Source organism: Heloderma suspectum, chromosome 7 (assembly GCF_057233095.1).
Source record: "Heloderma suspectum isolate Gila_16-S chromosome 7, 16-S_ref, whole genome shotgun sequence".
Taxonomy (NCBI): Eukaryota; Metazoa; Chordata; class Lepidosauria; order Squamata; family Helodermatidae; genus Heloderma; species Heloderma suspectum.
The window spans coordinates 21,393,335-21,409,810 of record NC_139464.1 but is presented as its reverse complement, the minus strand read 5'-3'; the positions used below and the strand labels follow the sequence as shown (position 1 = coordinate 21,409,810).

Below are 16,476 nucleotides of genomic sequence, written 5' to 3'. Positions count from 1 at the left end.
CTGGCCTTTTCACATTTTCCCCTATTCTACAAAGTTGAAATGACTCTCCCAAGGCTTATTGGCAGTAAAAGCTTTAAGCTACAATAGGCTGGTATTCTTGGCTCTGCCCTTTTGCCTGCATCTTGGCCCACGTTTGCCTTTGGCCAGGCCCACCATTGGAACATGGCCCCTGAAAGCCTCTCCAAAATGGAATTTGGCCCTTGGGCTGAAAGAGGTTTTGACCTCCTGGAGTGGACAAATAGCCTGACTTATTTTAAGGCCTATCTTAGCCATTAGGGATGTCACAGAAATCCACAATGGAATCAAATAAGTTTGGATTTCTATGAATCTGATCCACAGATTCTGTGGACTTGCAGAACATTTTTCTTTTGCTTTCAAAATTTTACACAAGTTAATTGTAGAAAAATACATAAAATTAAACACACTGGCCAAAAATGCACATTTCTGCCACAGGCTAAAGCATGAAAATGCATATGGGGGGATTTGTGCATTGGAGGGGATTTGTGCATTTCACAAGTGTGAATTTGTGCAGATGCAAATTTGTGCAAATGTGAATTTGCACAAATTTGGAAAATTGGAAAAAATCTGGTTATGTACATGAGCGGACAATGGAACAAAAGGCACCTGATGATCTGCAAAACACAGACGGAATGGATTTTACAAAGTCTGTATATCCCTACTAGCCATTTTGGGAAGTAGAGCTTGGTGTCTTGAAGCATCATATCCCATTCCTGTCTCAAGATGGCCTTCCAGGGAAAGCCATTACTGACCAGGGCCTTAAGGGGTTACTCAACCGGCATTGGCCACAACCTCAAATGCCTCCCAAATATTTAATTCTCCCATTTTTGCTTCTCCCTGTAGAGTTTGATTACACTGCTGCAATACGTATGCCAGTCACTGCTCAAATCTGCTTACACACTAAGCAACTCAGGGCAATCATTATATATGGGAGTCAATAATATTTATAGACACTGGATGACAAGAAGCCAAGCTCTGTTCAGGATTACTGGCTCATCAGCAAAAAGGTATTCCACACAGAGCAAATGTTCCACTTCCACCTAAACACAGAACAGCTGCTCTTTAAAGAAGTGCAGGACCAGAGCCTGCCAATATTAGCCAGTGCTCTTCGCACTTCTTCGGAAGCCAAAGCCATCACATTCTCATCCAAGTTTTTACCGGTCATGCAAGAAAGTCACGATCTAAAAGGCACTTCTAGCTCAGGGATTATCATTCTGCACTGCCCTGTAAAGGCAAGGCACTTGAATTAGGTTCTGATCATTGCGTCTTACTGATTTCCTCTCATTTTATAGGCTGTATCAGTGATTTTCAAGGTTTCCACCTTCAGGGAACAATGTTGCTCAGGACGTCCTGAGCTTTTGCCATGGGAACCCACTGCATTCCTGAGCATGCTCAAGGGTGGACATTTGGTTCCTGAGCATGCCTGCTTGGCCTCATTGCTGCCCTATATGAACTATACGTGACTGCACCATGTACATTACAGCAGATGACTGGTAAGAGTGTGCAAGTTGCCTTTAGTTAGACTGTGTCTGCCATGAACAAACTTCATTCTGAGAAGCCTTTGATAAGCTTCCAAAGCAAAGTTTGCAGAACACAATTTGGAAACCATAGGGCTACATTGTTAGCCAGCTTATGGGACGCCCCCATAATAACTACTCTCAGGGATAGATCTCCAGCAGAGGGAAGTAATTTCTAAATGCTGTTGCTGCAAGCAAGCCTAGGAAATGTTCAGATATGGGCATGTCAAAGGTCTAGTGTATACATGGGCCTGCCGTGTATGTTCAATATATGATGGAATACAAGAGTGAGGCTTGGGCACGTGTGTGCGTTTGTGTGCGTGCATGTGTCACACATACAAAGTTCAATTCAGACATAAAAACAAATCATGGTTTGGGAATCTTAATTTGAGAACAAATGATGGTTTGCACAAACCATCATCTGCCACATCCAGACAAAACAGCAAGCAACTGTTTGCCACAAACAACACGCAGATGCTAGTGATCTCTTCCTCTAATACACAACAGGGAGAAGGAGACTCAGAGGCTCAGCGCTACTTGTCATAATGACAGAAGCAGGGTTTGTCATTACATCTGAATGCAGTTTTCATCTCCATTAGGAGCAGATCGTGTGTAAAGCTAATGGGTCTTAATTGCCCATTCAAGACCAAAATGCTTTGCATTGCAAACATGGATAACTCACAACCATATATTGATGCTGGGAACATCCAGGAGCACAGCTCAGCTCAGAGAGAACAGGGAAGCCTGAGTGGGGTGGTAGATGATGTCATTATCCCTGCTAATCAAAACATTTCAGTGCTTCAGCCCTGTGAACCCTGTCTCCACTACACCACGGATGGCCACTAACTAAAGCCAGCTATGTTTTTTAAAAAAATAAAATAAAATAGGCAAATGCATGGATGACAAGTCAAACAACAACTATTGGGCATGACTGCCCTGCTTGGACTGGAGCAGATTCTGAGTGCAGGGCTAACACAGAAGCAATGCAAAGAAGCCAGCAAATGTCCAAGCATACAGGTTTCGCTCCAGTGGGGTTCAGGTTTAAGACAGGAGTGGTCCAAATAACAGGAGGCAAGGTACATGGCATGGGAGTTGGAACAACACCATTCTTCCAGCTCTCATGCAATGTACCTTGCCTCCTGGACCTTGCCCTGTGATTGATGTGTTACTGACCTTTGGACTCCTTATCAACTCAGCCCCTGGACTGCATAACGTATCTGGCTAGTTGCCTGTGTTTTGACCACTGCCTGTTATTTGGACCACTCCTCTCTTAAGCCTGAACCCCACTGGAGAGAAACCTGTATGCTTGGACGTTTGCTGGCTTCATTTTATTGCTTCTGTTAGCTCTGCACTCAGAGTCTGCTGCAGTCAAAGCAGGACAGTTTGTTCCAACACTGGCTAGGTCTACAGTGAAGGCTTTTAACTCCAAAGCCTGCTGAGCCCCACCCAGAGCTCAGGTGCAGTAATCAGAGCTCAAGGTTCAGAGTCCTACTCCTGAAGAGATGCTTTCTCCAGAGGACTCCTTCTCTGCAAGCAAGCACCACAGGGGCCCTGGTGGCCTGTCACTTCAGGTGCTGACGCTCCTGCTGGTCTGGTGGCAGGGCCTGATCTGGGGTATCCTGGGTCTCTGGGGGGCCCAGCTCCTCCTCTTACAGTGACCGCTAAATGCATGAGCACAACAGTACCCTTCCACTCATGTTCCCCAGCAACTGGTATACATAGGCTCACTGCCTCTGGTACTGGAGGTAGCACATAGCTATATGAAAATCAGATGTGGGAAGGAAACCACTGTAGAAGGCCTCACCTTACTGCCCTGCTGGTGAGTGCCCAGAGGTACCTGGTTGGCATTGCAAGAAACAGAATGCTGACTAAGGAAGGCTACTTTTAGGTCCATAAAGAAACTGAAATGCAGGAAACAAACACATTCATATTAATGCAATTGCTGTAGAAGACAGTGCGGAAGTTGCCTGCTTACACTCAGATTATGATCTCCTAACGTACCGTAACTCTGACATATTCTTGGCCTCCACTTCTATTGTCCTGGGAAAACAGATTCTGTTAGGCAGTCACATGGGTCAACCAGACGTTCTGCTATTACCATTGCTGGAAGAGTTCCAATGGTTTCATTTTGCAACAGACTGTACTATGCAGTGCATTTGAAAGATGATATAATAGGGGCTGTAGTTATTGGAGAAGAAAATGAACTCTCAATTAATTTGCTGTCTACGACCTGAAGGCAGAAATTATGCTTTTTTTGTCTATCACAATGAATGGCCCAGATCTGATGAATGTTGACAGTTCCAGACAAACTATGAATGTCCAACAGAGGCACACTGGTGAATGTAGACAGTCGCAGATAAATGAATGTAGACAAGCACACATAGGTAGCATTTAAGTTTCACCATTTTACCTCCAAATTTTTGGACACATTCATGAAATTTATGTGGGATTGTCAGTATTCACTGTAAGTTGTATATTACATATCAGTCACAAGGAGGGGTATGGGAGTTAAAAATCCAGCTATATAAATGTCTCCACAACTGGAATTCTAGGCCTTTTAAAATAAGACTTCTCCCTTAGAATTTTACAGGAGCACCTTATTCAGAAGATGGCAGAATGTCACTTCTTATTTATTCAGTATTACATAAAAACCTAACTTAAGAAGAGCCATGCTGGATCAGACCAAGGGTCCATCTAGTCCAGCGTTCTGTTCACACAATGGCCAACCAGCTGTCAACCAGGAACCCACAAGCAGGGCATGAGTGCAACAATACCCTCCCACCCATGTTCCCCAGCAACTGGTGGACATAGGCTCACTGCCTCTGGTACTGGAGGTAGCACATAGCCATCAAGACTAGTAGCCATTGATAGCCTTTTCCTCCAGGAATTTGCCCAACCTCCTTTTAAAGCCATCCATGTTGGTGGCCATCACTACATCTGGTGGTAGCGAATTCCACAGTTTAACTATGCACTGTGTGAAAAAGAACTTCCTTTTATCTGTCCTGAATCTCCCACCAATCAGCTTCATAGGATGACCTATGTCTATGTCTATGTTCTAGTATTTTGAGAGAGGGAAAAAAATGTCCCACATTTACCACACAATGCATAATTTTGTAGACTTCTATCATGTAGACCTCTATCACCTAGCATAGAAACTTACATGAGAGTCCTGAGGGCAATGATTTGGCTGAGCTCTTTTCACATACTAGAGTGGGCAGAAGACTTTAGTGCTCTCAAAAAATTGAACTTTATAGCTGAAGGATCAAATTCACACTTTGGCCCAGTTCACAAATAATGATCTTGGTCTGATGAAACATGGTTTATCAGACTGAGAACTAGTATTGTGTCTCTGGGCTTTTTGTGTACTTTAATTAGGGAAGTATGAGAAATTCGTTTCAGTTCGTTTTTGATCAGGGTTTATGTAGTTTGCACCTTATTTATTTATTTTTATTTATTAATTAAATTTCTTAATCGCCCATCTGGCCAGTCACCTGGCCACTCTGGGTGATGTACAACAGTACAATTTAAAACTGTAAAATTATATATTAAAACATTATTTAAAAATACCCTAACCCACCCCAAATGCCTGCCTGAATAACCAAGTTTTCAGTGCATGGCGGAAGCTCATTAAAGAGGGGGCATGGCAGAGTTCCCTAGGGAGGGAGTTCCACAGAGTTGAGGCCACCATAGAGAAGGTCCTCTCCCTCGTCCTCACCAGCCTAGCTGTCCTGGCTAATGGGACAGAGAGAAGGCCATCCGAGGCTGATCTTGTTAAGCAGCCTGTCTGGTGTTGCGCTCCTTGAGACTGGACTGAGAACCTTCCATACTGAACACTGAGTCGGATGCAATCTGTGGTCAAAATCCATAAAGTGATTCACAGCTTGTAAAGTGATTCACAGACGCAAAAAATTGTTTGACAGCATGCATACATTTGAAAAATGGGCATGAAAAAATGCATACTTTTGAAAAATGCACACGAATACACTTCAGTCAATGGGAGAAGAATGCACACGTTTCAAAGATGCACACAAGTGATGCGGACATTTGGAAAATACACACGAATTGCATATGGCTAGAAAGTAAAACAAACAAGCAGGGAAAATAAAGATAAGAGGTGTTCAAGTCCTAGGCCAGGGGTGTTGAACCTCTTTCAGCCCAAGGGCCAAATTCAATTTTGGGAAAGCAATTCGGGACAAAAGGGGGCAGGGTCAACATACTAAAAATACCAGCATATTTTAGCTTGAAGCTCTTTCTGCCAGTAGCTAAACCTTAGGAGAGGCTTTTCAACCTTTTAGAATGGGGCCAGGGGATCATGCAAAAGCAAGGAAACCACCAAGCAATTGGTGGTCAGCAGAAAGGTGTGTGGCCATTTGGGGAACCACAGAGATGGGCCGGATTTGGTTTATAGGCCTGAGGTTCAATGCACCTGCCCTAAGCAACTGATGTGTATATTTTGCCTTACCTTAATTTCATCACACTGGAAAAGATGAAGATCTGCTTTGCTTTGGGCTGGCTCTTTGCACACTAAGGCAAGGATGGAGGCGTAGTTACATGAGTTCAACACGGCTTGGCAGTGCTGAATTGTGCTCAGGGGGAAGTTCTCCAGTTCATTCTGCAAGGGAGGTTCAGTGTGGGGAGAGAAGAAAACCCTTCAAATGATTGGTTAAAGTCACCAAATCAAAGCTCCAATGCACTGATCATCTGTGAGGCTTATATACAATTATTCATACAGTGCAAATGAGAAAGCAGTGATAAAAAATGATATAAAACCCTGAAAATGGTTTCCCTCCCTCCCCTGGAGATGATTTCTCTCTTCCCCACAACTCCGAAAATAAAAATGCCACATTAACGAGCTTTTACCTTCGATTCTAAGTCCACCAGACTGACAGCTTTGTCATCCACTTGGAGAATCATATCTTGCGTCCACACCTTGCCTTTGGCATCCAGCAGTTTCAGCTTCCTTATTCCATCATCAACTGTGATCATGGCCTCTTTCCGATCCAAAACAAAAGTAGTCAGGTGCTGATGGACAACAGGTTTGAGGCAGAGAAAACAGATTAAAGAGACATCATTTTAAAAAGAAACCAGGAGACGGTTTACTTAGGGGGAGGGGGTTGGAGGGATGACTTTTAAAATCTACTTCTCAGCCCAAAAGTGGCATACTGATGAAAAGTAAAGAATTAAAAAAACGCATTCCTTTTATTGATTTAAATTATCTCTGTATCTCTGCCAAGTACCAATCTCTGGAGGCAGCTATATATGCAGAAAAAAAATGCCGTAAATACTAATTAAAATAGAATAAATAACAACTACAAGCAATTAAGATGACAAAGCCAATAGTGGAGACACAATAGATCAGTTTCAAAGTATGATCAGCGACTAAGGGCGCAATCCTGTCTGGGTGCCCGTCAACCTTTGAACTCGGAGGCTGATGCGCGTCCTATGCAAAGCGGGAGAAGCATGGAGGTGATCTTCACCTCTGCACTTCTCCTGCTCTGCATTTTTGTTAGATGGGCATTTTTGCCCATCTAGTTAGGGCTCTGCAGAGGGAGAGGGAAGGAGGCTGGGGAGGGCTGGGGCTAGCTAGTAACCCCTCTTCCAGAGTTCCCTCTCCTCCCCACCCACAGAACTGCCCCCTTTCTGTCCTCTCTGAGGTCACCTTTGCGAACTCAGAGAAGCAGCCGGCATAGTACTTTCTGCACTGGCTGCAAGGGCGGAAAGTTCGGACTCCTGGGTCCGAGGCTGGAGTGGTGTCTCTGACCTTGGATCCAGGAATCCAAACTATCCTATGGCCCCCAGTCTATGGCTGCCATTCTATCTCCATTTACCTGGGGGTAAGCCCCACTGAACTCAATCAGACTTGCGTTTGAGTAGATATATATAGGATTGTGCTGTAAATTGACAGAAGCCCTCTGAGACTTATCCAGTCTCCTAAAGCTAAGCAAGCAAACCAAGCCTCTCTAGGAGTTAATTCCATAGGAAAGGAGCCACAATGGAAAAGGCCCAAGGCCCGGAGTTTAGGGATGTCTGAATTACTCCAGGATCTGGAGTTTAGGGATGTCTGAATCAGCAAAACCCAAGCTTGTCAAGGCTTCTCCAAATCCCACCTTGAAGCTCCTTCTGACTCATGTCCATATCAAACTGCAAACTTCGGGGTGTTTTGCCAAAAAATTCATGTGTATTTGCCTAAATGTATGCAACAATTCTGAAATGTACACATTTTCTCCCATCGGTTAAAGCATGTTTGTGTGCATTTCTCAACAGGACACATTTTTCCACGTGCATTTTTCAGATACTTCTTTGCTTGTTCTGTGAATCACATAGCAAGCTTGGAAATATACAGACTTCGACCGCAGATTGTGTTTGGGTCCACATTTGGTTCCAGGAGATTTCAACTAGGTGCTGCTGTTATTTCAAATAAAGGTTTGATGTCATCTATTTATAAAATCCTCCAAATGCCATTATTGGATGACAAGCCATCCTATGTGCAGCCATGGGAGAGTGACTTAGGTGAGTCTTTGGAAGAAGATGACTGACAGTGTATTTGGACTTCATTTTCATCTTTATCAATCAACACTAATATAAGGGAAGCACAATACAAAGTTCTGAGTAGGTGGTACATTACTCCTGCAAGGCTTCACCTAACAAATTATAGCCAATATTGTTGGAAAGTGTGGTCACATTGGTTCATACTTCCATCTTTGGTGGGAATTTTCTACAGTGTGGGAGTTTTAGAACATGGTTGCCGATTATTGTCAGGAATTTCTTCATGTTGGACCACTGGTAACTCCTAAAACAAAGCTGCTTCATCTTTTCGAACCTAATCATCCTGGATTCCTCCATAAAGACCTTCTTAAACAATTTTATAAAGCTGCAAAATCTTGTCCAGCATGTAACTGGAAGTCCCCAAAGCAACCAATTAAAGAGCAGTATGTATAAACTTACTCAGCAAGTGCAGCGAGCAAGGAATCCTAACTTGAAGAATGATATTATGGCAACATGGTTTCCATTTATTTCCTATGTTGAAGCTCTTAAAACGTACGATAAAATTCCAGCCAAGTACAGGTGCTTATCAATCAGAGGTCGGAATTAAGATTGCTGGGAGAATTATCAACAACCTCCGAGATGCAGACGATACCACCCTAATGGCAGAAAGCGAAGAGGATCTCAAGAGCCTCTTGTTGAGGGTGAAAGAGGAGAGTGCAAAAGCGGGTTTGAAACTCAACATTAAAAAAACTAAGATCATGTCATCTGGCCCTATCACTTCCTGGTATATAGAAGGGGAAGAAATGGAAGCAGTGACAGATTTTACTTTCTTGGGCTCCAAGATCACCGCAGACGGTGACTGTAGCCCTGAAATTAAAAGACGCTTGCTCCTTGGGAGGAAAGCTATGGCAAACCTAGACAGCATAGTAAGAAGCAGAGACATCACCTTGCCGACAAAGGTCCATCTAATCAAAGCTATGGTTTTCCCAGTAGTAATGTATGGCTGTGAGAGCTGGACTATAAGGAAGGCTGAGCGCCGAAGAATTGATGCTTTCGAACTGTGGTGCTGGAGAAGACTCTTACGAGTCCCCTGGACTGCAAGGAGGTCAAATCAGTCCATCCTAAAGGAAATCAACCCTGAGTGCTCATTGGAAGGACAGATAATGAAGCTGAAGCTCCAATATTTTGGCCACCTAATGCGAAGAGAAAACTCCCTGGAAAAGACCCTGATGCTGGGAAAGACTGAAGGCAAAAGGAGAAGGGGACGGCAGAGGATGAGATGGCTAGATAGCATCACGGATGCAATGAATATGAACTTGAGCACGCTCCGGGAGAGAGCGCAGGACAGGAAGGCCTGGCGTGCTATGGTCCATGGGGTCACGAAGAGTCGGACACGACTGAACGACTGAACAACAACAACAACAACAGGTGCTTATATTTTTTTTCTGATTAATACACATACACACACAAAATGACATATACTCGCACACACTCTTGTTATTTATTTATTTATTTATTTATTTATTAAATTTATTAATCGCCCATCTGACTGGTCACCCAGCCACTCTAGGCGATGTACAACCCACCATAAAACAGTTTAAAACAATTAAAATTTTACCATAAACATTTTTTTTAAAATACCCTAACCCAACCCAAATGCCTGCCTGAACAACCACGTTTTTAATGCACGACGGAAGCTCATTAAAGAGGGGGCATGACGGAGCTCCCTAGGGAGGGAGTTCCACAGAGTGGGGGCCACCACAGAAAAGGCCCTCTCCCTCGTCCCCACCAGTCTAGCTGTCCTGGCTGATGGGACAGAGAGAAGGCCATCCAAGGCTGATCTTGTTAAGCGGCCTGTCTGGTGTTGCTGGCGGCGCTCCTTAAGATAGGCTGGGCTGGAACCATATAGGGTTTTAAAGGTCAAAACCAACACCTTGAATTTGGCCCGGAAAACAACTGGTAACCAATGCAACTCCTTCAGCACTGGAGTGATGTGATCTCGCCGGCGGCTGCCTTTAATCAGGCGAGCTGCCGCGTTCTGTACCAGCTGCAGCTTCCGAACCGTCTTCAAGGGTAACCCCACATAGAGCGCATTACAGTAGTCTAAACGAGAGGAGACCAGGGCATGTACTACCGATGGGAGCAGATGGTCGGGAAGGAAGGGGCGCAGCCGCCGTATCAGATGATATCAGATATATGTTGCATAACTTGTATTTTTACTTTAGTTAGGTATTGTGCTCCTACTTAGGATGTCTTACTGTAGATTTTCCTTAAGCATATCAGTTACAGACTAAGAGAGCAATCCTATGACCACCAGAGGGCCATAGAATTGTTTGGTTTCTGGGAACCAGGTTCCAGGGCTCCAAGCTCAGTTCCAAGGAATTGTGCTCCCCTCCCCCTCATAGCCGGCGTGGTTCTCTCTAGGCCGGCTGCTTCTCCATGCTTGCAAACAGAGCGCAGAGAGAGTGAAAAGGGGGCAGTCCTGGGGGTAGGGAGAGGAGGAGACCGTGGAAGCCTCTTTCCAAGGCTTCCTATGCGCTGTGCAGCCTCCCAACTTCCCACTCCGACACCCCAGCTAGATGTGCAAAATTGCGTGTCTAGCTGAAAATGCAGGGCAGCCAGACCACAGAGGAGAGGATTCCCTCTGTGCTCCGGCCGCCCTGCATCGGATAGCCATCAGCCTCCAAGTTCAGAGGCTGATGTCTATCTCCATAGGACTGCGCCCTAAGATTTATAATTACCGAATTCCTTTGTGTCTTTAGTGATTTTGATTCATTATTATGTACGTTCTTTTTCTTCTTTTTGTTGCCTTTATTTTATTAACTTCATTTTGAAATAAAATAACATTTCACGGGGTGGGGGGGAATGAACTGAAATAAATTTCTTGTGCATCCCTATTGAGGGTGGATTCAGACTTAGTCATACCAATAGTACTAATACTAATAATGACCAACTTAAGCCCCATTGATTTAAATGCGCCTGAGTATATCTAAGTTTGGGTGCAACCCCTGATCTCCACATGTCATTTCTCAGAGAGTGGAGACACCATCAACAGGGGTTCCTCTAAGGTACAAGCAGAGAGTCGGACAGGAAGTGTTGGGACAGGGTGGTTCCTTCAAACAGCCAGACCACAGGCCATACAGAGTTTTAAAGGTCAAAACCAGCTGTTTGAATTGCACCTGGAAACTCACTCATGTTTAATTTGAAGGGTGTGGAAACTAGCATTTAAAAAGAACCTCATTACTGTTTGCACAACCACTTATCCCAAGGCGAGCCCACGTACAAGCCCAAAAGCCCCTAATACATTTTCCATCACGTCTTTGCTTTGCTTTCCACTCATGCTTTAGCCTCCACTTAATTCCTTGGCCACGTGAATACATCAGAAGCTTAAGCAAGTTACGAGGTTATCTCGGAATCAATAACTGCACAAACAAACCCTAAGACTATTTTAATAGGATGACATCCCTATTAAAAATGCTTTGGAAATTCTAGCTCTGTGATCGCATGAAGAGCTAATCAGTGAGGAGAGGTGTCCCCCCCCCCCATACCACCTTCTAACCTGCTTCAACTCTATTTCAAAGGCTGACATAGGAGGTGCTAAATGCAGCAGGTCTAATTTTTTCCTCAGAAATCTTTTTGAATGGGGCCACAGTTAATTTCTGAGAAGACGTGTATAGAATTGCACTGCATGTCAACCTACGCCTTGTGGGACAGGCACACTGTTTTCCCTTTTCCTGTAAGTCCCCGAACACTGGACTGGCAGGTCTTCTGCAGAGAGCAAGTTTCATAATCATGGCACCACCACAGAAAAAGCCCTGCTCCACATCATCATCGGCTTAACTGCTAACAGAGGTGGCAGCAGGAACAAGGCTTTCTCAACAATTGTGGGAGTTGGTGTGAAAATAGGTGTTCCACAAGGTAATAGTCTTCAGGTCTTAGTGTACAGCAGCCTTCCCCAATTTGGGGCCCTCCAGATGTTTTGGACTACAACAGCCATCATGACTATTTAGTCATGCTGGCTGGGGCTGATAGGAGTTGCAGTCCAAAACGCCTGGAAGGTGCCAAGTTGGGGAAGGCTGAAATATAGCTTAATATTGTTTTTAATACTACTAATATTTCTACGACTACTAGGCTGTTATTATTCACTTTTCTTACCAATCTCTCTCTAAAACAAACCTAAGACATGTTAGAAATTTAAAAAAAAACCAATACCAGCAAAACACAAACAAAATGTATTAGGGCTCAATCCTATGGGGATGGCTGTAAGCCTCCGAACCCGGAGGGTTACGGCCATCCAGCGGAGAGTAGGAGGAGCAGTAGAGGTGGCCTTCACCTCTGCACTCCTCCTGTTCTGCATTTCAGCTAGATGGTTTTTTTCATGTGTCCAGCTGAGGTTTCAAGGAGGGGAAGGGAAGGAGGCTGGGGAAGCCAGAAGATCCGACATAAGCTGGCCTCCCCAGTCCTCTCTCCTCCCATGGGAACACCCCCATTACCTTCCCTTCGAGGTCACTATTACAACCTGTACAGTTCTCTCCATGCTGGCTGTGAGGGAGAGGGGAACTCAGACTACTGGATCCAAAGTTGGACACTGTCTAGGGGCCATAGGATTGCTCTCTTAATTATATTTTTTATCCTGCCTTTCTTCCTAGGAGCTCAGGTTGGTGCACAGGATACTCTCCACCCATTTTACCCTTGCTACCACATTGTTCCCCTTCATGGATCACTGCCTTGTTGTGGCGAAGGGGCTTGCGTAACTCAGTGAAGCCATAAGCTATGCCGTGCAGGGCCACCCAAGACGGACAGGTCATGGCAGAGAGTTCTGACAAAATGTGGTCCACTGGAGAAGGAAATGGCAACCCACTCCAGTATTCTTGCCAAGAAAACCCCATGGAACGTATCACAAGGCTAAAAGATATGACGCCGGAAGATGAGCCCCTCAGGTCGGAAGGTGTCCAATATGCTACTGGGGAAGAGCAGAGGGTATTTCCAAGTAGCGCCAGAAAGAGTGAAGCGGCTGGGCCAAACCCGAAAGGACACTCAGCTGTGGATGTGTCTGGTGGTGAAAAGAAAATCCGATGCTGTAAAGAACAATATTGTTTAGGAACCTGGAATGTCAGATCAATGAATCAAGGTAATGCTCAAAATCATACAAGCTAGGCTTCAGCAGTATGCGAACCGAGAACTACCGGAAGTACAAGCTGGGTTTAGAAGAGGCAGAGGAACTAGAGATCAAATCGCTAACATTCGCTGCATCATGGAGAAAGCAAGAGAATTCCAGAAAAACGTCTATTTCTGCTTCATTGACTACACTAAAGCCTTTGATTGTGTGGATCACAACAAACTGTGGCAAATTCTTAAAGTGATGGGAGTACCAGACCACCTTACCTGTCTCCTGAGAAACCTGTACGAGGGTCAAGAAGCAACAGTAAGAACCAGACATGGAACAACCGAGTGGTTCCAAATTGGGAAAGGAGTACGACAAGGCTGCATATTGTCACCCTGCTTATTTAACTTATATGCAGAGTACATCATGAGAAATGCCGGGTTGGATGAATCAGAGGTCGGAATTAAGATTAAGATTGCTGGGGGAATTATCAACAACCTCCGACATGCAGACGATACCACCCTAATGGCAGAAAGCGAAGAGGATCTAAAGAGCCTCTTGTTGAGGGTGAAAGAGGAGAGTGCAAAAGCGGGTTTGAAACTCAACATTAAAAAAACTAAGATAATGGCATCTGGCCCTATCACTTCCTGGCATATAGAAGGGGAAGAAATGGAAGCAGTGACAGATTTTACTTTCTTGGGCTCCAAGATCACCGCAGACGGTGACTGTAGCCCTGAAATTAAAAGACGCTTGCTCCTTGGGAGGAAAGCTATGGCCAACCTAGTCAGCATAGTAAGAAGCAGAGACATCACCTTGCCGACAAAGGTCCGTCTAATCAAAGCTATGGTTTTCCCAGTAGTAATGTATGGCTGTGACAGCTGGACTATAAGGAAGGCTGAGCGCCGAAGAATTGATGCTTTCGAACTGTGGTGCTGGAGAAGACTCTTACGAGTCCCCTGGACTGCAAGGAGGTCAAATCAGTCCATCCTGAAGGAAATCAACCCTGAGTGCTCATTGGAAGGACAGATAATGAAGCTGAAGCTCCAATATTTTGGCCACCTAATGCGAAGAGAAAACTCCCTGGAAAAGACCCTGATGCTGGGAAAGACTGAAGGCAAAAGGAGAAGGGGACGGCAGAGGATGAGATGGCTAGATAGCATCACGGATGCAATGAATATGAACTTGAGCACGCTCCGGGAGAGAGCGCAGGACAGGAAGGCCTGGCGTGCTATGGTCCATGGGGTCACGAAGAGTCGGACACGACTGAACGACTGAACAACAACAACCACATTGTTAGTTTGTGATTTGTGATTCAGCAGGAAATTGAACCCAGGAAATCTCTTCCCAGTCCAAGTGCAACGATCTACCCACGACACCACACAGTCTCTATTTATGACAGAAAACTTTAATTGGCCAGAGGACCAAGGGCCACTGAGAGGCTGCGCTCTCTGCCTCCCACAAAGTACATCATGGCAAGAGGGACAGCAGTGTGTCCCCGTACATTGGCCAGGAACAACTGCAGGGAGCTTGCTTTGCCTTTCTTTGCCAGAAGGAATACTTATAAGACCTGTGTAACAAATAATTAGTCCCGGGGTTTACTTTTTTCCTCCTCCCTTCCAATCTCTTTTCCTTTTGTGTCATGTCTTTTGGATTGTAACCCAGATGGCAAGGACTACCTTGTTATTAATCTTGGTAAGCTGCTCTGGGAACCTTCTTTTGGCTGAAGAGCAAAGTAAAAATCCTTTAAATATGTAAACTAAAACCTGAAGTTTAGCCTCCAGTTTGTTCAGTGTACCAACACCTAATTCCATCCCATCCCCGCACACACAGTGAACATTTCACAGTAAATATGGTCAGTAAAAGAATATAAACAAATGAAGAAGTTTCTTACCTCCACATGGTATTGTGATATCTCAGATATGCTGCTGACACTGTCACGTGCATAATTCTTCCTCTGCTCTGATTTTTAAAAAGAAAGAAGATTTACTGTCTTACTTTCATATTTGCAATTACGATTTGAACAGGGTTTCTTGATACTGCCATTTATCCTGATCTTACCACCCTTGCAATACATCTCTGTCTGCTTTGTTTACATGAAATGAGTTAATGAGTGGCTGAGGGAGGAGGTGCATTGCAATGAGTGATCTTGAGGTACACGTATGTGTTTCACTTCAATGTGATGCTTAACTAAAACCATTTTAGGGTGCATGTTTAGACAGAAAAAAAGCCCTACAACTCCCAGCAAGCCCCAGCTAACCATGCTGGCTGGGGAATGCTGGGAGTTTCAGAACTTTTTTCTGCACCCTTAGGGCGCAATCCTATGGACAATAGACAGCAGCTAGAGGGCCACAGGATTGGTCGGTTTCTGGGAACAGACCTTGGAGACCACGCTCTGAGGTCAGTTCCCAGAGAACCGCCTCCCCACCCTCTCCCCTGCCATCTTGGAGGCTGCACAGAACATCTCCGGACTCATAAGTGCAGAGCAGGGCAAAGGGGGGCGTTCCCAAGGGTGGGGAGGGGGGAAGTGCTGGCACAATGCTTCCTATGGATCATCCAGTCTCCCACCCCCTCCAAAGTCCTGTGGCTAGACAGCCGAAATTGGCAGTCTAGCCACAAATGCAGGGTGGCCAGAGGGTGGAGGAGAAGGTCTCCTCCTCGCTCCGCCCGCCTTGCATTGGATAGGCAGTCGCCTCCAAGTTCGGAGGCAGCTGTCTATCCCGATAGGATTGCTCCCTTTACCTTTAAATTATAGTAATTACCTTTACTATAGAGAAGTGGGAGGAAGTTAAAATTCACTGCAAACCCATGATGACCCGAAAGGTGAATAAGAATGGTGGGCACCTATTCTAAAAATGGAGACAACAGGCAGGATCATTTCAGCTCAGTTCAGACAATTCTCCAAGTCACAGTTTGTAGCAGGGGTGCAGAACCTCAGACCTGGGGGCCAAATCCGGCCCACTTGGGGTTCCAATCTGGCCCTCTGGGGCTCCCCAGAAAGCCATGCCCCCTTCCCTGGCTCCACCCTCATGCCTCCGTCCACCAACTGTTTGGTGGTTTCCTGGATTTTGTGCAGTCGTTTCCGCATTCTAAAAGGTTGAAATGCCTCTCCTATGGCTTAGTTGCTGGCAATACGAGCTTTAAGCTCAAAGATGCTGGTAGTTTTTAGCCCTGCCCCATTTGCCACCAGCCCCGCCCACCACTGGAATGTAGCCTCTGAGAGCTTCTCTGAAATTGAATTTCAGAGGTTCTGTACTTCTGCTTTACCACTACACCACAGCAGACAGAAAACTACTCATTACTCCCTGAGGAGAGTAATGATTGTTAAACCAATTGATTGGCCCTAAACCCTTG

At 45.1% G+C, this 16,476-nt stretch overlaps 1 protein-coding gene across 9 annotated transcripts in view; it reads right to left on the bottom strand.

The window, feature by feature from the left end:
* EPS8 (EGFR pathway substrate 8, signaling adaptor) overlaps window positions 1–16,476 on the bottom strand; it is a 219,117-nt gene that overhangs the window by 60,533 nt on the left and 142,108 nt on the right. For 7 of the 9 annotated variants that reach the window (XM_084809230.1, XM_084809224.1, XM_084809227.1 and 4 more), the window contains exons 4-6: window positions 15,017–15,084; window positions 6,396–6,557; window positions 5,998–6,147 (exon numbers count right to left, since the gene is read on the bottom strand). In XM_084809230.1, coding sequence (XP_084665356.1) covers window positions 5,998–6,147; window positions 6,396–6,557; window positions 15,017–15,084 — 380 coding nt within the window. Of the gene's footprint in view, window positions 1–3,536; window positions 3,576–5,997; window positions 6,148–6,395; window positions 6,558–15,016; window positions 15,085–16,476 lie in introns of all 9 variants that reach the window. The other 2 variants (XM_084809222.1, XM_084809226.1) reach the window with 1 other exon arrangement.